The sequence below is a fragment of the Brienomyrus brachyistius genome, chromosome 14 (assembly GCF_023856365.1).
Source record: "Brienomyrus brachyistius isolate T26 chromosome 14, BBRACH_0.4, whole genome shotgun sequence".
Lineage (NCBI taxonomy): Eukaryota > Metazoa > Chordata > Actinopteri > Osteoglossiformes > Mormyridae > Brienomyrus > Brienomyrus brachyistius.
Genome location: NC_064546.1, coordinates 7,417,540 through 7,441,434, shown reverse-complemented (window position 1 = coordinate 7,441,434; position 23,895 = coordinate 7,417,540). Strand labels below are relative to the sequence as shown.

Below are 23,895 nucleotides of genomic sequence, written 5' to 3'. Positions count from 1 at the left end.
AGAAGTATTAAAGTTTTAAAAATTAGGTTAAATCGGCAAAAACTAAACCATGTCACTGTTCTTTGTTTTATCTGCATCTGGGGCGTGTAGTACTGGCCTTACCTGAAGATCGCTATTCGCGTTCTAAATAGCCGCATTTTCAAATCACATTCGCATGGTAATTTGATGAACAACGCAGCACTGAAACACGATCCAGATATGGCACTGATGGGGGTGTAAGGGGGGGGGGTTGTGGCCAGGTGTGAATGACTCATGCATACACATGAAAGTTGCTACATATTCGATGAATGGAGCCCAGAAATAGTGACATGAGTTAGGTTTTTCTTATTTATTTATCAAACTGAATGTTGCAACTACACGATTTAGTCATCTTTATGTAGCTAAGACATTGATGATCAGATATCTGCGATCAAAACAAACTTCCACCATTGCTTACTATGTACTTTTATAATGTTTCTGCAAGTGTTCCAAATTGCATCTTTCAATGTCTATACTTTGATGGCAAATTACAAATTTCACATAAATCTGACACATTTACAAAGTACACTAAGTTTAATGGTCACACATTTCATTGAATATCATAAACTTAATTCATGACAAATTAATTATTTCTTATATATTTCTTATGCCCTAGAAGTGTGCTCCCTACCCCTAGACCTCAGAGGGTTAATGCTGTAGCATTCAAAGCCATTTTGGACAATTTCATGCTCTCTTTATGGAACAGTTTGGGGATGGCCCCTTCCCATTCCAACATGACTGCACACCAGTGCTCAAAGTCTGATGTGGAGGAACCTGACTGGCCTGCACAGAGCCCTAACCTTTGGGATGAATTCAAGCGGATACTGCCTTCTCGTCCAACATCAGTGCCTGACCTCACAAATGCTCTCATGGAAGAATGGTGAAAAATTCATAAACACACTCCAAAACCTTGTGTACAGCCTTCCCAGAAGAGTTAGATCTGTTTTAGCTGCAGAGGGTGGGCTAACTCCATATTAAAGCCTATGTATTAAGAATGGGATTTCATTAAAGTTCACGTATGTGTAAAGTGTCTCCAAATATTTGGTAATAGTGTGTGTAGTGAAATGGCTGTGATGAAAATGAAATTTTGACGAACTGCAGTAGAGTGAATGCAGGTTGTGCTGAAAGTTGTAAAACTTCAAAAAGAGACCATCTAAGCAGTCGACCTTCCCCCTTAGCTCACAAGTAGGCAAAAATGGTATGTTGTACTTTAAGTTTTATCGGTGTATGTATCTTATTGTTAGCGAATATGTAATTGATGTATTTTCTTTGTATTTGTCCTGTATCTTTAGTTCTATGGTGTTTACCACCTCACCTCCTGGATTCTGGACTATCTAACGAATCGGCCACAATATGTGAAGATACAGGACTGTGTGTCTGACACAGTCGTGTGCAGTACAGGGGCCCCACAGGGAACAGTCCTGGCCCCATTTCTCTTCACTATATACACTGTGGACTTCTCACACAACTCGACCAACTGTTTTCTGCAAAAATTCTCTGATGACTCCGCAATTGTTGGCCTCATTGCTAATGAGGATGACAAGGAGTACAGAGAAATGACCCAAGACTTTGTGGAATGGTGCCAACTGAACAACCTCCATATCAATGCTGGAAAGACCAAAGAACTGGTAGTGGATTTTCGTAGGCACAAACATCCTCCATCCACACCAATCAACATCCAGGGGATGGACATTCAGATTGTTGACTCCTACAAGTATCTGGGTGTTCATCTGAACAACAAACTGGACTGGACCCACAATACTAATGCTATTTACAGTAAAGGTCAGAGCAGATTGTATCTGCTACACAGACTGAGGTCCTTTGGAGTGCAAGGGCCACTCCTGAAGACCTTTTATGATTCTGTGGTGGCGTCAGTCATCTTCTATGGTGTGGTCTGCTGGGGCAGCAGCATCTCTACTGGGGAGAGGAGAAAACTGAACAGGCTGATCAAAAAAGCCAGCTCTGTCTTGGGAGGTCCCCTTGACTCAGTGGAGGTGGTAAGCGACAGAAGAACGTTGGCTAAGCTACATTCCTTGTTGGAGGACATCTCCCACCCCTTACAGGACACACTATCAGTACTGAGCAGCTCCATCAGCGACAGACTGGTGCATCCAAAATGTGCGACAGAGAGATACCGCAGGACTTTTCTTCCATCTGCCATCAGACTTCACAACAAACACTAAGGCACATACCATCTTGCATTGTATTGTATTGTATATATTGTATTGTATTTTATTTATATTTCTTATTTCTATTGTTTGATACTTGATTTTTAAATTTTTTTTATTTCTATTTTTTTCTTTCTGCATTCTGCTTATTTCTGCTGCACTGTCCACTTTGCTGCTGTAAAACGCAAATTTCCCACGCGTGGGACTAATAAAGGCAATCTTATCTTATCTTATCTTTACTTCGGTGCTTAGTGTGCTGTAAATAAACATCTGTGCTCAAGACACTAGGATCTTCGCATTGTGACTAAGAGCAACATACAGGAACTATTGTGTCCCACTAATGACTTGTTCATAGATATGCCCAAACAACAGGTGACAACTGTCTTCTGTATAACAGCAAACATTCAGCAAATAAGTTATAAAAATCAACTTGTAATGCTTTGTAATGTAGCTAGTTGATGTTTTTCAAAAAAGAATGTTTTGTCTAATGGTAATTTATGAACTAGATTGCTCCAGCTAAGCGTAAGTTCTATTGCAGCCTACAGTAGACGTAAACTGCCCCTACGTTCGAGTTAACTAAAAAATAATCAGGTGGACCATGCAAATAATTTTAATGTAACACTTACAATGTAGGTTTCAATGTAAGTAATAATGTCAATTTTATACTTCCTGATGAATAGATGTAAGGCAAATCATTACAAAAAAAAAAGTTTAAAAGTGAGACAGACAGAACAACCTCTTGTTTTTAACATGCAGTAGGACAGGATAACATTCTCAGAGATCAACAAGATAACAAGATAAATATGGATGTAAAATGCAGAGCTCCAATGAAAACATACTAGTGAACCAGGCATCTAAAAAGTTTCTTGCTTTAAGTTCTTTAAGTAATAAATGAAAAACAACATCATATTTGTCCCCTTTTTTTGCTGATCCGAAAAATAATCAGATTCCCGATTCAAATACCGTGATACCAGCCGAACCATGACTTTTGTAATCTGTTGCAGCCCTGAAACATACGGAGCAAGCTACGTAGTGAACACACTTTTTCCATCGCATTACTGATGGTGGCACATTACAGTTTTCCATGACAACCGTGGTTGAAATACTTCTCACAAATGCAGAGAAAACAAATTAGTTGCTTTGTATAACCTAAACTCGGCAACCTTTTTTTTTATCCCAAACAACTAAGCAGCCCCTGTAGGAGGATGTTACTGAGGGTAGACAGCAAATGTGAATAAAATACTTGAAAATCTGTGCTATTCACAAGCAAAGCACGTGGAACAGAGAGATGGTTCCAGTAATATCAGATAATGATACTGATTCTGTTCAACAATATTTTTAGTAGCTACTAAGTACAACGTAACTTTAGTAGTGGTGGTGCAATAGATAAAGAGTGCAAGCTAGTTTAAAGCTACTTAGTTTCAACATGTGATTTAAGACTTTACATCCAACCTTATGAGTGAAATGCTAAGTTCCCATCATTGTGTGCTTGCCATCCATTATAATTGTCGTTATATTCCATTGTCGTTTTTAACCAGTGGAAACCGTGCCACTTAATCATCACCTGAGAACCAGCTCCCTGTCAGCACTGGCACAGCACTAATGGAAAAGATCTACAAGGCAATCAAAGAAAATTATGTTTAAACAAACTTCATGTTGGTGTAAAACTAATATATTACGCCTGTCAGAATCTGTTGGCATATAAAATTAAATAGTTGTGTAACTTATTGTTCATTGATTGAGCTGGTGAAGAAATGTAACGACACATACATAAACTGGCTGGGGTGCCCCTGAGCAGACGCTTAAGAACTGAAGTGATGTTCATCTAGCCATTTAACAAGATATCAGTAACTTTTTGAAATACAGAAGAAATTTTTGCTGTTTTTATCATGTTACTGTTGATTTGCATATATTCAAATGTCTAATGTTGTGTTTTTTTCCTGAGCAAATATGCACTTCCTGCCCTGATAAAGTGCTTTCAATATTTTGCACACTACTGTATAAGTTTACATACATAATACTGGCTGTTGGGCTTTGTTCATTATTGTTATTGTTTGAATATGGGTATACTGAGCACCACAGAGCAGGGCTGCTCCTGGGTTGGGCTCTGGTGATCGCTGACAGGGATGTACCTTGCAAGTCAGGCCCCAGAGTGGTGATGAGAGCATTGAGACAGCGTCCCAGGCTTTGCAGGACCTCCACCTGGGCTGAGGGCACTGTCAGCAGCAGCCGCAGCACCAGGCTGAATGTAGGCTTCACGTGGGCATGGCTCATTGCGCCAGCACAGTCAATGAGCAAGGAGAGGGAATGCAGAGCCCATACCTGCCACAGACAAAATGGCAGCAGATAACTGCATAAGAACCATGTATTTCAACAAACACATCCCAAATTAAGCAACACTGTGAACAAACCGATGACCAGTTACCACCAAGGTTTCATAGATCTTCCAAACTCCTGAATTTTGTGTCATAGAAAAATTTATACAGAGTACACAACAATACCGATCACTATACAGATTACAAAAGAATGAATTGAACAGTAAAGGGTTTTACCTGAACCTCAGGTGCGGTGCTGTCCTGAGAGAGTGTAAAGAGGATCCCCACACAGGCATTCAGGTGCTGGGGGGAGCTGATCCCCCCCATGTAGCGATACAGGGTGCCCAACGCCAACGCGTGGCCCGAACGTGATGCCGCATCCCTCACCAACTTCAGTCTAGAGCCCGGAAAGAAAGGGCTTAGTGTTCAGCCTCACCAAATCAGCAGGTTCCTCAAAATTTAAGTTAAGAAATCTGAGGCGATCAATTATTTCAGCTAATACTGTCAGTGTATGTTCTTATATGTCCTTATATCTCTTGAAATTCCCAGCAGAATCAACTGAATCGCTGATCAAGGCAATACACACTACAAAAGACTAATTAATAAAGCCTCAAGTAACAAATGCGAGCATCTCACAACTCTGTCTGCCACCCTGTCTGTCTGCCTCCCTGTCTGTCTGCATGCTCTACCTGCCTGCTTACAGTACTCACTTGTCGAAGTTGATCTGCGTTACAGACACAGTGAAGGCCGCATCATCAGCAGCCTGCACCAGCCTGGCCAGTCCCTCGGCAGCTGCACAGCGCAGAGGCTCACTGCCACTCTCTAGCGCCCCCAGTAGGAGTCTCAGGGCCGGTTTGCGGACATCCTCTGGTAGCAACCCTCTATGCCCGGAGCCCAGACACTGCCGATAGGAACAGGGAGACAGATTTTCCAGCACACACAGTAAAAACAGAATTCACTCCCGACTGTCTCCAGCCTGAATTTGCAACAATCATAAAGTTGCTCCTGGTCCTTTTCTGCAGCAGCTTACCAGTGCTATTGAAAGCGAAAGACCCAGTCTTTAGGGTCAGTAACAAATATAGACACATGGCCTCATTACAATCAGGCTGACTTCAGTTGCACAAAAAGACGCACAAAAAGCTATTGAGCTAGAGATGACAGACCAGGCACTATGCATCTCTGTATGACACAGGGCAGATAAAATCTGGTTATAATGAGATGCAGCATGAAATTAACCAGACAGCACTGTCATTTGGTCCAGGTATGGATGTTTTAATATCCTTGTTTGGAAATGTCATCTATATTATTTATATTTTTATATGTTTAAATATTTATAATCTATTTATTTCTCTTTTGCACTATGACAAATTTTCTGTGACAAAAAAATTTTTTTGCACTTCAAAAAGAGACCATCTAAGCAAAAAGAGACCATGTATTGGAAAAGTTTGAAAAAGATCCATTGAATACTTTTAGAGTTACTGTGTTCACAAGACAAATGTCTCCTATAGCTGTCGCTTCCTTCCTTTGATGTCACTCAGCACTGCTGCTTCATTTTTGAGGTGATCCATCTAAAAATTTTAATAGTTCCAAGCAGTGCCTCTGCAAAGTTTGAAAAATATCTAACACAGGTTTTGAGTTATTGTCTTGACAGATCAAATGTAAAAACTGCCCATTTTTTGCTATCACTATGTGTTGCTGCTTTTTGAGATGATCCATTTCAAAATGTACTCAAGTTTTATGGCTCACACATACAATGCCTTTGCAATGTTTGAAAAAGATGTCATACAGTTTTAAAATTATTTTCATACATACCAAAGCATTTGGGGTGGACCAGTGCTACTGTGCCTATAAAAAGTATTTACCTCCTTGGATGTTTTACCCTTTTATTGATTTTATAAGTCAATCATGATCAACAAAATTTGGCTTTTTTGACAAAAAAAAAATTACAAAAAACCCCCTTTGATGTCAAAGTGAAAACTGATTTCTACAAAATAATGACAATTAAACAATATCTGTCACATAAAATAAGTGACTGCATAAATATTTCGTAGATTTTCCTGTTTATAACACAAGCTATGAAGGTTCATTACCAAATAGGAAATAGGTGCAAACACTGAAGCTGAACTAAGCATGAATCTGGCCCATAATGGCTCCATAAAAACCTCTCTTTAGTAGTAAAGAAAAGTACAAGCCGTAAAATGATAGGCATTTTAAATATAACGCTGCTGTAAATATGAAAGGTAAGCAGAGAAGGGGGGAATAAGAGAAAAGCAGCAAGAGCAGACAGGTTACCTTCAGGCCACAGCACAGAGCAGATGCCATGTGAATGTGTGCATTCTGCTGGCGAGATGCCTTCAGTTGTCTGAGGGAGTTCGAGAACTGATCCAGAATCTGGGTGCTGAAAGAAACAGCAGAGCAATATCAAAGACATATATCCTCCAATTAGTCTTTAATTTAAAAATGATGGATAACTATATTTGGTGCTGTTGGAAAAAACATCATTGTGATCCCTGGACAGTCCCATCACCTGCTCTGCCCGTTTAATCTGTAGTCCCCATACACTCACCAACCAGTACAATTTCTCGAAATACTGGATGGATTACCTAAAATGTAAAAGTTAATTAATATGTATTTACGTGATTGTTCCTAGTCCTTGTGATTTGTAGGTCTGAAAGTATACTTATTAATTTATTGCACATTTAATTTACATGATGACAACTTACAGAATCTTTCCCCACCAATTAGGTGATTACTTGTATTCCTTTGCGTATGCTTTAATGTCTATGTTTGAAAATCTCATTTTTATTATTTATATGTTTAAATATTAATATTCTGTTGATTTCTTTTTTGCACTATGATCACACTTTTCTGTGACATAATAGTGAAGACTATAGCAGATACACTAATGATCTGTAAGGCCCACAGACAGTTATTTACTTATATTTCTTCCCCAAGCAGACGATACACAATAATGTGAAAAAATGTGACATAAAAAAAAAAATCTTAAAAAAATATCATCATATGAATATTAAATCATCTTTCAAATTATATCTGTAGATAAAAGTGATGTAATTACAACATCCATGCAAAAACAAGAAAATTCTCTTTAAAAAGAAATTAACCCTCTGATACGATGAAGAATTCATAGTGGATTGTATGACGGTGAGCTGGCCAAGTCCTGCTGCAGCAAAGCAGCCCCAAACTATGACATTTCCACTCCTACATTTCACAGTTGGTATGAGGTTCTTCTGCTCAAAGACGACACCAAACATGTCATCTGTTACTGTGTCCAAATAATCCAGTTTTAGTTTCATGTGTCCAAAGCACGTTGTTCCAAAAGTCCCACAATGACATTTTAGTATTGTTAGAGACTTCTTTCAGCATCTGGTGCTCTGCTTTTGGAAACGTATCTCATTCGTAAGTAGAGGAGCGTCTGTACTTGGTAATAACCTATATATGCATAAATCTCTGAACCCCTATATACAGTCAGATCCATAAATATTGGGACATCGACACAATTCTAATCTTTTTGGCTCTATACACCACCACAATGGATTTGAAATGAAACGAACAAGATGTGCTTTAACTGCAGACTTTCAGCTTTAATTTGAGGGTACTTACATACAAATCAGGTGAACGGTGTAGGAATTATAGCACTTTGTATATCTGCCACCCACTTTTTAAGGGACCAAAAGTAATGGGACAATTGGCTGCTCAGCTGTTCCATGGCCAAGTGTGTGTCATTCCCTCATTACCTAATTTACAAGGAGCAGATAAAAGGTCTAGAGTTCATTTCAAGTGTGCTATTTGCATTTGGAATCCGTTGCTGTCAACTCTCAATATGAGATGCAAAGAGCTGTCGCTATCAGTGAAGCAAGCCGTCATTAGGCTGAAAAATAAAAACAAACCCATCAGAGAGATAGCAAATACATTAGGTGTGGCCAAATCAACTGTTTGGAACATTCTTAAAAAGAAAGATCGCACCGGTGAGCTCAGCAACACCAAAAGAGTTGCAAGACCACGGAAAACAACTGTGGTGGATGACCGAAGAAATCTTTCCCTGGTGAAGAAAAACCCCTTCAGAACAGTTGGCCAGATCAAGAACACTCTCCAGGAAGTAGGTGTATGTGTGTCAAGGTCAACAATCAAGAGAAGACTTCACCAGAGTGAATACAGAGGGTTCAACTAAAGATGTAAACCATTGGTGAGCCTCAAAAACAGGAAGGCCAGATTAGAGTTTGCCAAACAACATCTAAAAAAGCCTTTACAGTTCTGGAACAACATCCTATGGACAGATGAGACAAAGATCAACTTGTACCAGAGTGATGGGAAGAGAAGAGTATGGAGAAGGAAAGGAACTGCTCATGATCCAAAACATACCACATCATCAGTGAAGTATGGTGGTGGTAGTGTCATGGCGTGGGCATGTATGGCTGCCACTGGAACTGGTTCCCTTGTATTTATTGATGATGTGCCTGCTGTCAAAAGCAGCAGGATGAATTCTGAAGTGTTTCAGGCAATATTATCTGCTCATATTCAGCCAAATGCTTCAGAACTCATTGGACGGTGCTTCATAGTGCAGATGGACAATGACCTGAAGCATACTGCGAAAGCAATCAAAGAGTTTTTTAAGGCAAAGAAGTGGAATATTATGCAATGGCCAAGTCAATCACCTGACCTGAATCCGATTGAGCGTGTATTTCACTTGCTAAAGACAAAACTGAAGGGGAAATACCCCAAGAACAAGCAGGAACAGAAGACAGTTGCAGTAGAGGCCTGGCAGAGCATCACTAGGGATGCAACCCAGCGTTTGATGATGCCTGTGCATTCCGGACTTCAGGCTGTAATTGACTGCAAAGGATTTGCAACCAAGTATTAAAAAGTGAAAGTTTGATTTATGATTGTTAATTTGTCCCTTTACTTTTGGTCCCTTAAAAAGTGGGTGGCAGATATACAAAGTGCTGTAATTCCTACACCGTTCACCTGATTTGTATGTAAGTACCCTCAAATTAAAGCTGAAAGTCTGCAGTTAAAGCACATCTTGTTCGTTTCATTTCAAATCCATTGTGGTGGTGTATAGAGCCAAAAAGATTAGAATTGTGTCGATGTCCCAATATTTATGGACCTGACTGTATATATAAAATTGTATATCTCCCATTACAAATTTATTATCCTGTATTTTAATGGTGAAAAACTACTGGTACATGAACAGGGTGAAAACTCTAACAGCAAAGGGAACTATAAATGTGCTTTGTTGCTTTGACAATATTTTGGATTTTGTTGTGTGATTGTGTGGCAATATAATACAGGACAGAACTGTAATGTAAACCTGTGCAGTATAATCATTAAAATGAAAGGAAATTTCATTAAAAAATAAACAAATATCTGATATGCAAATATATAAATGGAACCTAATACATCTTTTCCACTAGTTCCACATCTTTTACACTGGGGAAACTGGGGCCATGCCCTGGAACAAGGTATGGGGAGAGAGCTCATGAGTGAACACTTAGTGGCTGGGCCGCTACCCATGGGACCTGACTGGGCATAGCCTGAGAAGGTTACATGAGTCCACTGTCTTGTGGGCGAGCCACTTGCAGGAGGGGCCGTGGGGGTCGGGTGCAGTGTACAGTGGGGCAGCAGTCGAAGGCAGGGGTCTTGGCGGACTGATTTTCGGCAACCAAATCAGGGTATAGGTACATGGAACATAACCTCTTTGGTGGGAAAGGAGCCTGAGCTGGTGAGGGAGGTAGAAGATACCAACTAGATATAGTCGGGCTCACCTCAATGCATGGCTCAGGCTCTGGAGATGGCCTGGATTCTACTCCACTCAGGACTTACCCATGGGACTACAAGTAGACTGACACGCAAGTGTTGATCTACTTATAGCCTCTAGGTTCGGAGTTTATCTTAGTGAATGAGTGAGTCGACCTTCCTTCAACTTCATTTTCAGAGTATCTGAATTTCTTGGAGAGCTTGGATAAGGTGATGGAAGGCTCCCCCTCTGGGGACCCCATAGTTCTGCTTGGGGACTTTAACACGCAAGAGGGTAATGACAGTGAAACCTGGAAGTGTGTGATTTGGAGGAGTGGCATGCCTGATCTGATTGCAAGCAATGCTCTGTTATGGGATTTCCGTGCTAATCATAGTTTGTCCATAACAAACACAAAGTTCAAACACAAGGGTGTTCATAAGTGTACCTGGCAGAAGTATACCAGAGCATCCTAGGCTGCAGTTCAGTAATTGATTTTGTAATCGGATCTGTGTACGCATGTTTTGGATACTTGAGTAAAGAAAGGAGCTGAGCTGTCAACTAACCACCACTTGGTGATGAGATTTGACCCAATGGCGGGGGAAACTGCCAGATTAACCTGGTATACTCAAATGTATAGTGACAGCGTGCTGGGAACATATGCCAGAGGCCCCTGTCCGGGAGATCTTCAACTTGCACTTCCAGCAGAACTTCTCATGTATCCCGAGGGAGTCAGGAGACACTGAAGCTGAACTGACGAAATTCCGGGACTACACTGCAGAAGCACCTGTGCAAGGCTGTGGCCATAATATTGTTGGTGCCCATCGTGGTGGTGATCCCCAAACCTGGTGATGGACACCAGAGATAAAGGGAGCTGTCAGGCTGAAGAAAGAAGGCCTTCCTAGACTGGCTAGCAAAAATTAAGGAGGAACATGGTTTAGGAGGAGGAACAAGGTTTCACCCATGCTGTTTACTGCAGGGATCGAGAACTGCTGACCTCAAATTGGGATATTCATGTGGTAGAGTATTTCAAGGACCTCCTGAATCCCACTAATATGCTTTACTTGGAGGTAGTAGAGCTAACTTACCCATAACAGCAGCTGAGGTCACAAAAATAGTTTAAAAAACTCTTCAGTGGATGGATGTGATTCTCCCTGAGTTATTGAAAGCTCTTGATGTTGTTGAGAAGTCTTGGCTGACATGCCTCTTCGACATGGATGGGGATAGTACCTTTGGAATAGCAGACTAGGGTGGTGGTTCCAATCTTGGAGGATGTGTTCCAACTTCAGGGGGATCACACTCCTCAGCTTCCATGGGAAATGCCGGGTACTGTTCTACATGTGTTTTGTGGACTTGGAAAAGGCATATGATAGTGTCCCTCATATTCTGGGAGGTGTTCAAGAGTATGGGGTACGAGGTCCTTTGCTGCGGGCCATCAGATCTCTATACAAACGAAGTAAGGGCTTAGTTCACATTGCCAGTAGTAAGTCAAACTCATTCCTGGTGGGTGCTGGACTCTGCCAGTGCTGCCCTTTGTCACGAATTCTGTTCATAACATTCATGGCAGAAGATAGGCAGACAGATCAGAGCAGTGTCGGCAGTAATGCTCCTCTGCATCGTAAGGAGTCAGTTGAGGTGGTTTGGGCATCTATGTAGGATGCCTCCTGGATGTCTCCCTGGGTAGGTGTTTTGAACATATCCAACTGTGAGGTGACCCCAGGGCATATCCAGTACACATTGGAGAGATTATATCTCTTGACTGGTCTGGGAATGCCTTGGTATTCCCCCAGTGGAGCTGGAGGAGGTGGCTGATGGGAGGGAGGTCTGGGTATCCCTGCTTAGACTGCCGCTCTTGCCAAATGACCCCTGATAGGTGGCAGCAAATGGATGAATAAGAACATAAGAAATTTACAAACAAGAGGTGGCCATTCAGCCCATTAAGCTCGTTTGGGGAGAACTTAACTAATAGCTCAGAGCTGTTCAAATCTTATCTAGCTATGATTTAAAGGAGCCCAGGGTTTTAGCTTGTGCTACACTAGCAAGAAGACTATTCCATACTCTAACTACATGCTGTGTAAAGAAGTGCTTCCTCAAATTCATTTTAGAATGTTCTCCCACTAATTTCCAGCTATGGCCACGAGTTCTAGTATTTAAACTAATATTGAAACAGCCATTTGGCTGAACAGCATCGAGACCTGTTAGAATCATATATACCTAGATCATGTCTCCCCCTTAGGCTACGTTTACACTGCCATGCTGAAGTGACTCAAATCGCATTTTTTGCCCTAATGTGACACAGATCTGATCTTTTCATGGCTGTGTGGACACGCAAATCTGATCTTTTCAAATCAGATTTGTGTCACTTTCATACGTGGTACTAAATCGGATTCGTATCCGATTCGCGGCCATGCGACCTGAATGTGAACGCTCAGATCGGAATTCATGTGGCTCTTTGCTTATACACATGCACTGACATCATCAGCCTGCAGCGGCAGGCTCGTACCCACACATCTCTTGGTGCAGCAGTTCCAGCAATAACTGCGAAAACAGAAAAAGCTAGCCACCTGACTTTTTTTTCTCCTTTTTGGACGTGCTCATGTACAGCTGATTCACTGTTTGTCGTCCTCCAGAGCAAAGTGCGATACATGCGTGAGCTACTAACGCCTCCATATTTAATGCCATGAGTCATCCCACAGAAAGTGGACCCGTGTAAAAACGTATTAATGTGTGCATGCGTGACATTTCGGAGGACCGATGCGTTCACATTGCAGTCAGATACAGGTCACTTGTAGTTATGAATGTGAACCGTCAAGATAGACAAATCTGATCTGAGCAAAAAAATCATAATCGAACGATGTGGTTGGCAGTGTGAACGTAGCCTTAGTCTCCTTTTTTTGCTTGAGGCTAAACAGATTCAGCTCAGCTAACCTCTCCTCATAAGACATTCCTTTAAGACCAGGAATCATTCTCTAGCCCTATGTCGCACCCTTTCCAAGGCAGCTATGTCCTATTTAAGGTATGGTGACCAAACCTGCACACAATATTCTAGGTGGGGTCTTACCGAGACATTATATAATCATAGCATCACTTCTATTGTCTTAAGCTCTACACACCCAGAGATGTAACCCAACATTCTATTGGCCTTTTTTATTGCTTCCCCACACTGGCAAGAGTGGGACATGGGCAGTGGTGGCTTAATGGTTAGGGAAGCACACTTGAAATCGAAAGATTGTAGGTTTGAATCCCCGACCAGCAAGGAACCACTGAGGTACCCTGACCATGGTACCGCCCCCAAGCACTGCTCCCCGGGAGCTGAATTAGCTGCCCCCTGCTATGTCACATATGGGTTAAATACAGAGGACACATTTCGTTGTGTGCTGTGATGTGTCAACCATGATAATTGATCATTAAACTCTAATCAGCTACCTTTTATTCCTTTTATAAAATATCTGTACTTTATATTTCTGCTCCCTTGCATGGATTACCTTACATTTATCTATGTTAAATTTCATCTGTCAGGTATCAGCCCAGTCACTAATTAAATCAAAATCCCACTCTAGCACATGTGTTGCTGGATCAGTAATTGCTACACCACCCACCTTGGTGTCGTCTGCAAATTTAACCAATTTACTGTATGTATTGGTGTCAATATCAATATTGTAAATTAGGAACAATAGTGGTCCTAAAATTGAACCCTATGATACTCCACTATGAATTGATCGATGGATGGATGGATGACTTTGTTTAGCCTAATGCTAACTTAAGTGCTAGGTGTTAAGTTAGCATGAGTGGAAACATTTTTTTTATTATGAAACATGAACTAGCTAGATTACAAAGAATTTCTAATTATTTAATTAATATGTATAAGTAATTATTTGCTGAATTTTGCTGTGGAGATTTTGCAGATGTACCGAAGGTGGACATTACCCGCTGTATTCAAAAAGGCCATTGAATAATCATAATAGTCCTTGGATTCAATCGGATGCAGTTCCTCCAAAACTTCAGTTTCACCAGAGTCATTAGACTACATATGTCCCCGTCTCAAACATATCGTTGGGAGGGGAAGCACCGAGTTTCAATTATGTAAGGAAATTCACGAAGGATGGAGGATGATTACCATCATTGAATACATAATAGTGGGGCACTTTTAAGCCATTTTCAATTTGGGCCACATTGTGAGAGGTCATTTTTGTGGTTGTGGTAGTCTTTTTTAAATGTCATTTTATTTTGTTAATAATTTGCTTCATACATTTGAAGCTGTAGTTTAACATCTGCATGCTTTTAGAAAACACTAAAAACCACACAAATCATCAAAACACTGGAGATCAAAAATGCGGCTCTGCTGAAGTTGACAGTATATTGTAGTCCTACCCCCACAAAAACACAAACACAGCAACTGCACAGGTTCACATATTCAAACTGACTTTTGTGCTGGAGCCAATCTGTCAAGCACGGCACCAGGTACACAGAACTGGAAAAGAGCGGAATCCATTTCAAATTAAACATAAGTTCAGCACTAGCACCTGCATTGCATTGGTGGAAAAGCAATATTAAAATTCAGGTTGACCGAAGAATTAAATCATATCAATCAGCCTTTTCATAATCTCATAGTTTTTCCTCACTGTGTTGTTGTGTTTGGCTAACTAGACACACATTCATAATTCAAAATATCAATCTTGACTAGTGTTCCAACTTTCGATTTTAAGAAATAAGGGAGGCCACTCGGGGACACGATCTAAAAATACAAAACAAACAAAACATTTAGCTTTTCAATACTGAATGATTGAGTAACACATGGGACAGTTGCAAACACTAACCCTCATGTTTACAAAGACATTTCACTGCATGATAAAACTGACATGCTCCTTTTGCGCAATAAAAAACTGAACAAATATGAACATTCTTATTCCCAGTTTAGCTACAATCAACAAGAACCATATTTACAAATTAATGTATTTTCAACTCTTGGATCTTTCACTTAAAATATATCAATTCCTTAACCACAAAGGTCCAGGGCCAGGTACATGTCCAAATCGTCACCCACATGATGTGCCAGCGACATTTGGAAAGGTTTGGCCAAATAAATTTTCATTTATCATGCTGACAAGATCAAGTCCCCAACCTACCCCTTTTTGCCATCACTGTGCACTGCTGCTTCAGTTTTGGGGTCTCAAAATCTAGTCAGTTCCAGATCAGCACCCATATAATGCCTCTGCAGAGCTTGACCAAGATCCATTCCGATATTTAAGGTTTTTGGATTATCATCTTAACAGGATCAAATGTCAAAACTGCCCTTTTTTGCTATCACTATGCAGCACTGTTTCAATTTTGGGACGATCTGTCTCAAAATGTAAAACAGCTTTAGTTCCTGAACCATACTATGATTGTGAAAAGTTGGAAAAGAATCCATCAAAGGATTTTTGAGTTATCGCTTTGCATACCAAAGCGTCTGTGGCAGGGGCAGAGTACCAGTGCTAAAACCATATGTATTTCCCGAAGTCCAGAGAATACAATTAGAGCCTGCAGGAGCACAGCTGGGATGCAATTTGCCATCCTGATCACAATAAAGATAAATCTTAGTCCAATCAAAAAAATTATGGAAAAAGTTAACACAAACATAAAAACTTGAAAATTGCTCAAATGAGTCTAAAACATTTTTTAAGAACAAAACTAAAAATAAGTTTTACAGAACCATGTCCAGAATGGAAAGAGTACCTTTGGGCACCAGCCATGTGGGGAAAAAGGAGGCCGAAAAGCTGCACCGTCGCCTGACTGAGACAGCACGACGGGGGTAATGGCAGGGGGACATCCAGGGGCAGCTGGTGGATGGTGAAAGGGTCATGCTCCAGGCTGCCTGCTCCAGCACCACTGCCACTGTGTAGCTGGGGGTGAAACACAGCAAATCATGGAGACAGCACATCTATCCAGTTAACCACTCATGGAAAAAGTATGAGCATCAATTAAACATGTTGGAAATATCTGATCTAATTTCACGAGCCATATGTAACACGTATCAGTCATGCTGTCAATGGATGATCCATGCTGGTTAGATAACCCCACTAAACAGCAAATAGGATATCAAAAATCACAAATGAAGGTGCCATGGTGAGGCACTTTGTGAAAGACCAAGTTCGTGGTGTATTTCCAGCATCTTCTGCATGATGAACTGAAACTGACAGAGCCCATTTCGACATTGTATCTCATGGAAAAATATCCATGGGGGAGAAATCATCTGGTACTAGTTATATATCTTCCACATTTATAAACTGCCTGAGAGAGCGTATCATGGCAGATAGGTGGTGAGCGAGTGAGGATCAGCCAAGAAACACCTGCTCCTCTATGAAGAGATGGTCAGTGTCAGACGTGGCCAGGCCCAGCAGGGGTGCGTCACTGGTGTGACAGAATGACAGCAGCAGCGTCAGCCCTGTGCACTCTGGGCTCTCTAAGCCGGTCAGGTCACTCAGCAGCTGCTTCATCAAAATGCCAAAGCTCTCTGAGAATGGAGCAGAAAGTCAGTGACACATGCAGCCAGGAAGACAGGGCACCAATGAAAGCTGTCTGTCCATCCATCAACCGCAAATCTAGCAGGGTTACAGGGCAGCATGGAGCCTGTCCCAGGCAGGACAGGGCGAGGGGGACAGTGGGAGCAAACAGGAGGAATCAGCCATAACAAAGCATATAAAAAACACATGAAACAACATGAAATAACAGTGTATAGTACCTCTAAGCTCTTATTCTTCTAATAAATGTGCTGAGCAAACTTTAGTCATACCCATATATTTGTAAATTCCAACCAAGGTGAGAATTTGAGCAAACCCACTGTTGCTTAAACCCCAGATGTGCACTGCTACAGCCAATCAGACATTAAAGATGCTCCTTAGTGTCCAAACAGGTTCAACACATTCAGACCATGACAGAAGTCTTAACCCAGTGTTTACATGGTTTTCCAAAAGCCAAAGCACCATGTCTGCAAACTGGGATTCGGTTAAAGCTGGAAAGGCAAATAATTTTTACTCACTTTATTACCAACATCCTAGCCCTATACTAGGTTCACATGACACACCAGTTAAAAATTGTAAAAGGTTAAACATTTTAGCAGCTAGTGAATTATAGCTTATGCATGCAAGCAAACTTTTAGCTCAAGAACTTTACTAAATTGATACACTGTTTAATTATTCACTTAATAAAAGAAAAATACTTCACATATTAGGCCCAATGTGCATTACACTGTACTTAAGAGGATGAGGTTTCTGGTTTTCGTCAATTCCGTTGTGAAGGGCATTTCATGGAAATGATGAGACCTGAATTAAATAGAAAGGCATGTGCAAAAACTATGAAGCTGGAAAGTGCATAAAGAATTTTGTGTGGGAAGCAAGATACAGTTAAATGCTAATGAAAGGTAATCTGATCACAATGAAGCAAAAAACTAAAAACCAGCCCTAGGTATTCTGGAGCAAAATGTAACTTTTTAAAAAGGGTTCAATCTATCCACATGATTTTGATACGGTCTGTTTCAACTTGAGAATGATTATATTTCTTGACAGTGCCAACGCAGTCAGGCTGTCTAATCTCTCTGCCACTGAGGCTAACTTAATGCCCGAATCCAAATGAATTTTTGGCTGACAGTCGTAAAGACAGCTGAAAAAAATTAAACAGCCATACCTAATTTAGGACAAGCTAGTGAAAAGCCCCCTTTTCTGTATTTTTGAACCTGTCTTTTTCAATAAAACACAATGATTTAATATGTGTAGGTAATGAACGCAAGATTTTAAAAATGCTTGTTAAATATGTGCATATAAACACAGTAAATTAATGCTTATCTCCGAACCCTCATGCAAGCTATAACCATGCAAAATGTATTTAGAAAAACAGGAGATGTAGGCCTGTGCAACAGAAAAGCAGCTTTAAAGCTGAAGTCAAGCTTCTGCTTTGACTCAGCAAATGACCCGCTAACTTTCTGCCACGTAATCACTTTAAGGAAAAGGGGATACACTGAAATGCTGTCTGAAACAGACCCACTGTTAATTTATCATGATACTTTTTATACTTGTTACACTCTATGTCATGATCATTTTTCATTTAGATCCCTTTCTTGAATTATAGAGTAATAAAAGAACAGAGAGGATAGCAATCAAGGAGACCCCCAGGGATCTGGTCAGGAAAATCTAATGAAAAGCTGGTGGTTTTACAGCAGAAGCTTCTGGCAAACACAGAAGATGAAACTCTACCCAGAGTCGTGGCTTCTTTCTGGTACTAACTGCACCTATAACATAAACATCTGTGATAATTTAGCAGTGAAAATGCAGAATGATGCTAGACCAGGGGTGGGCAATTTTATCTGGAAAGGGTCGGCGTGTATCCAGGTTTTTGGGATAACCTTTAAGTCAACTGTTCCAACCCAGGTGAGAGTCAGGTTAGTCCTTTAATTAGGAATCTACTTAGGGAGTAACAGCAAAAACCCGTGCACACACTGGCCCTTGCAGATAAGACTGCCCACTCCCGTGCTAGACCATAATGGTATGGTGGTTCAGCAGGCAACACTGTCACTTAACACATACGGGATCACATGGCCTAAATGCAGAGTCCACTCTGCTCTCCCTGCGGCATGTGGGTTTCCCTACAGAGTCCAAAGGTAATGAAAGAATGAAGAAAACCAGTCTCTCTGAAATATGTAAAGGTGTATGCATGTGTGCTGTGATGGACCAGCATCCCATCCAGGGTATACCCCTCCCATGTGCCCTGAATTGAAGCATCCCACTAAACATAGCAGCTTTAAGTGAAGGACACACAGCCACCTCTTACCTTCATAGCTTTTAGGAGGCAAAAGAGACAGGACCTCATAGATCCTCAGTCTGAACATAACTGAGGCATTCTTTACTTGGGTACCATAGCACTTAATCAGAGCTGGGAGCCTGGAATAAGACAAGAACAGGACAATCAACATCACATCACAATAGATTTTGTTACATGAAGTGCCAAAATTAGACAGGCTGTGTGAAAATATTTTAATATCTCTCCATATTAGCTGGAACACGAGAATGAATAAATACTACATTTTTTTTTCCTCTTCACGTTCATCATTGACTGCTGATCTGTGAAAGTTGGTGCTGCCAGTTACTGGGAATATATAGCCAATTATCTTGCATGTGAGGAATTGCCACAATTAATTGGCCTAAACTCTCAAAATGCACCTATTTATTTAGTGCGCCAGTCACTTACATGCCAGTGTACGTCATCTATCCCCAACATTCAGGTGATTACCTATATTTTCTTATGTATGTCCGTGTCTTATAATGTTATTTATGCCAAGGCACTGCTGAATTCTCAAATCTGATTGGTCAGAAGGGTGATGATTAATTTTCTATAACTGCAAATGTAGTCTCAGTCAGATGAATCACAACAGTAAATCAATTCGCAATTATACTCTTTAATTATAATTAAAGTTACTCAAAGGAAATTCAAAGAAAAAGTAAATTGTAGTCCATTCATATATTAATCATACACCAGCCACCCTCCACTTCTTGGCTGTGCCTAGAAATTCTGTTGATAATTGTTATGAACAGAATCGGTGACAAAGGACAGCCTTGGTGGAGTTCAGCACCTCCGAGGAACAAGTCTGACTTAATGCTAGCAAATGTGAACCAAACTCTCACTCCAGTTATACAGGGACCTAATGGCCCGTAACAACAGACCCTGCATCCAAAACTCGCAAAGCACCCCCCACAGGACCCCCTGAGGGACACGACATTCCCAAATCCAAAAACCACATGCTGGGCAAACTCCCATGAACCCTCCAGGATCCTTGTGATAATGCAGAGCCAGTCCAGCATTCCATGAGTAGGACAGAATCCACATTGTTCCTTCTGAATCTGTGGTTCAACCAATGGACGAGCCCTCTTCTCCAATACTCCAAGACAGACCATCCCAGAGAAGCCGAGGAGTGTGATCCCCCTGAAGTTTAAACACATCCTCCAGTCCCATTCCTTAAAATTTCAGACAACCACCATAGTCTGCCAATCCAAAGTAGTGATGGGAATTCCGGTTCTTTTGAGAGAGCCGGTTCTTATGGCTCGGCTCGCTTAAAAGAGCCGGCTCTTTCGGCTCCCAAGTGGCTCATCAGATTATTTTTGGTGCTTAAATGAATTTATTACCAGAAATAATGTAAAATTATTAGTGAAATGAATTACTATGGTTGGAAATCACATGCAATCATTTTGGCCAATTCCTCATCAGTTGTGTTCTGTTTGCACAAACTGTCTCATAGAGCTCTAGGTTGTAGGTCTAGGTGGTTGTGGTGCTGTACTGGATGACGGTGTAGACATTGACAAACTGGCACTTTCAACAGTTGCAGTACACAAACTGTCACTTTCATTAGTAGCAGGTTCGCTTGCTTGTCTTTTTTCTTCCCACTGCACTGATGGATGTACAGTTCTCATGTGCCAATGCAGGTTATTTGTAGAACCTGTTCAATATGAGATTTTAACCTTGCAAGCTCTACACTCTGCCTTAGTATTATCAATGCAATTGAAATTTATCCAAATTTTACTCCGTTTCCTGCAGTCACCCATTTTGTCGCGCACATCTCCTTCCTTCCCGTTTCTCTCTCTGTGGGTGTGATTACTGTATTTGTCTATGGGTGCGTTCGACTTCACACAGTCGATTTGCATCGCTGGAAAGCAGTGCATTCTAGTCCCAACGCAATGCATGATGGTTAGATATTTTTTGTCCGACTTCAGCCGACGCTGCAAAACGTCACCATCCGTGACCATGTCACATGGTACAAAAACCTCATGAGAGCAAGACGACTTAAGACTTAAAGCCCAAGTCGAACGCACCTCGTAGCACCGTCCCCCCCTGCTCAGAGCAGACACGCATCGTGTAGTTGACCAATCCTTGCGGATGGAAAAAAAAGAAATAAAAAAGCGGCTCTGACTCTGGCTCACAGGCAGGAGCCGGCTCCGATCGTTCACTTCGAAGAGCCGATTCCAAGAGCCGCTTCGTTCGCGACCGACACATCACTAATCCAAAGGCACTATCCCCAACCTCCACACAATGTTGAAGAGGTGTGTCATACAAGACAGTCCAACAACATCAAGAGCTTTCAGGAACTCAGGGGGAATCTCATCCACCCCAGAAGCCTTACCACTGAAGAGTTTTTTGACTACTTTTGTGACCTTAGCCCTAGTGTGAGTCTTCCAACTCTGCTTATTCAAAGAAAGGCATGTCAGTGGGAGGAGGTCTTCAAAGTACTCCTTACCACCTAACTAAATCCTCATTTGAGGTCAACAGCGATCCATCCCTGCTGTAAACTGCTTAGTCACTTGGGTAACGACAATGGTTTCATTGTCGTTACCCAAGTGAGCATTAAAACTCCCTAGTAGAACAACAGAATCCCCCAGGAGAGCCCATAGAGGATGCACCTTCTAGCACCCCAACCAAGGTCTCCAAGAGACACAACTTCATGTCTCCTGACTTAAAATTGAAGACAGGCAACTGTCTTGTTCACTGGGGTGAATCAGCAGTTGCCAATCTGGGGAACTATGAGTTCACCTACACTTGCCCAACACCTCTCACCATGGCGAATTCCACTGTGGAATAGAGTTCAACCCCTTTCCAGGAGTTTGCATCCATAGCCCACATTGTGCATTGAGGTGATCTTGACTATATCTAGATGGTATCTCTCTACAGTTGTGGCCAAAAGTTTTGAGAATAACAAAAGTATTGGTCTTCACAAGGTTTGCTGCTTCAGTGTTTTGTAGATCTTTTGTCAAATGTTTATATGGTATTCAGGAGTATAATTACAAGCATTTCATATGTGTCAAAGATTTTTATTGACAATTATGCAAGGAGCCAATATTTGCAGTGTTGGCCTTTCTTTTTCAAGACCTCTGCAATTCACCCTGGCATGCTGTCAATCAACTTCTGGGCCAAATCCTGACTGACGGTAACCCATTCTTGCATAATCAATGCTTGGAGTTTGTCAGTATTTGTGGGTTTTTGTTTGTCCACCCGCCTCTTGAGGATTAACCACAAGTTCTCAATGGGATTAAGGTCTGGGGAGTTTCCTGGCCATGGACCCAGAATGTCAATGTTTTGTTTCCCCGAGTCACTTAGTTATCACTTTTGCCTTATGGCATGGTGCTCCATCATGCTGGAAAAGGCATTCTTCATCACAAAACTGTTCTTGAATGGTTGGGAGAAATTGCTCTTGGAGGATGTTTTGGTACCATTCTTTATTCATGGCAAAATTGTGAGTGAGCCCACTCCCTTGGGTAAGAAGCAAATCCACAAATGAATGGTCTCAGGATGCTTTACTGTTGGCAAGACACAGGATTGGTGGCAGCGCTCACCTTTTTGTGTCTTTTTTTCGGATGGTCCAGAAAGTGGATTCAGCAGAGAAAATGACTTTACCCCAGTCCTCGGCAGTCCAATCCTTGTACCGTTTGCAGAATATCAGTCAGTCCTTGATGTGTTTCTTGGAGGGAAGTGGCTTCTTTGCTGTCCATCTTGTCACCAGGCCATCCTCCAAAAGTCTTTGCATCATACAGTGCCTGCAGATGCACTCACAACTGTCTGTTGCCATTCCTGAGCAAGCTCTGCACTGGTGATGCCCTGATCCCGCAGCTGAATCAACTTTAGGAGATGGTCCTGGCGCTTGCTGTACTTTCTTGGGCGCCCTGAAGCCTTCTTCAGAACAGTTGAACATAAGAACATAAGAAATTTACAAACGAGAGGAAGACATTCGGCCCATCAAGCTCGTTTGGGGAAAACTAAACTAATAGCTCAGAGTTGTTAAAATCTTATCTAGCTCTGATTTAAAGGAATCCAGGGCTTTAGCCTGCACTACTTGAACAGGAAGATTATTCCATACTTCAACTACACGCTGTGTAAAGAAGTGTTTTCTCAAATTCAGTTTAAAATGTTCTCCTGCTAATTTCCACCTATGGCCACAAGTTCTAGTACTTAAACTAATATTGAAGTAGCCATTGGCAGAATAGCATCCAGACCTATTAGAAACTTATACATATCCCCCCTTAATTTCCTTTGCACCAGGCTGAACAGATTCAGCTCTGCTAACCTCTCCTCATAAGACATTCCTCTAAGACCAGGAATCATTCCCCTCGCCCTACATTGCACTCTTTCCAAGGCAGCAATGTCCTTCTTAAGGTATGGTGACCAAACCTGCACACAATATTCTAGGTGGGGTCTTACCAAGGAATTATATAATCGTAGCATCACCTCCCTTGACTTAAACTCCACACACCTAGAGATGTAACCTAACATCCTATTGGCCTTTTTCAGCTTGCCCACACCGGCGAGAACAAGACATGGAAACATCACCATCAACACACCGAGGTCTTTCTCATAATCAGCTACCTCTATTTCCGTGGAACCCATAAAATATCTGTACTTTTTATTTCTGCTCCCTGCAAGGATTATCTTGCATTTATCTATGTTAAATTTCATCTGCCAGGTATCAGCCCAGTCGCTAATTAAATCAAGATCCTGCTGTAGCCTCTGTGCTACTAGTTTAGTATCTGCTACACCACCCACCTTGGTGTCGTCTACAAATTTAACCAGTTTACTGTATGTATTGGTGTCAGTATCATCGAACCTCTTTCCTGGAAGTTCTTAATGATCC

General features: G+C 41.4%; 1 protein-coding gene across 10 annotated transcripts in view; it reads right to left on the bottom strand.

Moving 5' to 3' along the window:
- heatr5a (HEAT repeat containing 5a) overlaps positions 1–23,895 on the bottom strand; it is a 114,798-nt gene that overhangs the window by 28,917 nt on the left and 61,986 nt on the right. For all 10 annotated transcript variants that reach the window (XR_007382313.1, XM_048974913.1, XM_048974905.1 and 7 more), the window contains exons 15-21: positions 19,056–19,165; positions 16,583–16,746; positions 15,969–16,135; positions 6,794–6,899; positions 5,212–5,402; positions 4,739–4,898; positions 4,319–4,508 (exon numbers count right to left, since the gene is read on the bottom strand). Coding sequence is in view for 9 of the 10 variants with exons in the window: in XM_048974913.1 (XP_048830870.1) it covers positions 4,319–4,508; positions 4,739–4,898; positions 5,212–5,402; positions 6,794–6,899; positions 15,969–16,135; positions 16,583–16,746; positions 19,056–19,165 (1,088 nt within the window). In the remaining variant the exon portion in view is untranslated. The remainder of the gene's footprint in view (positions 1–4,318; positions 4,509–4,738; positions 4,899–5,211; positions 5,403–6,793; positions 6,900–15,968; positions 16,136–16,582; positions 16,747–19,055; positions 19,166–23,895) is intronic.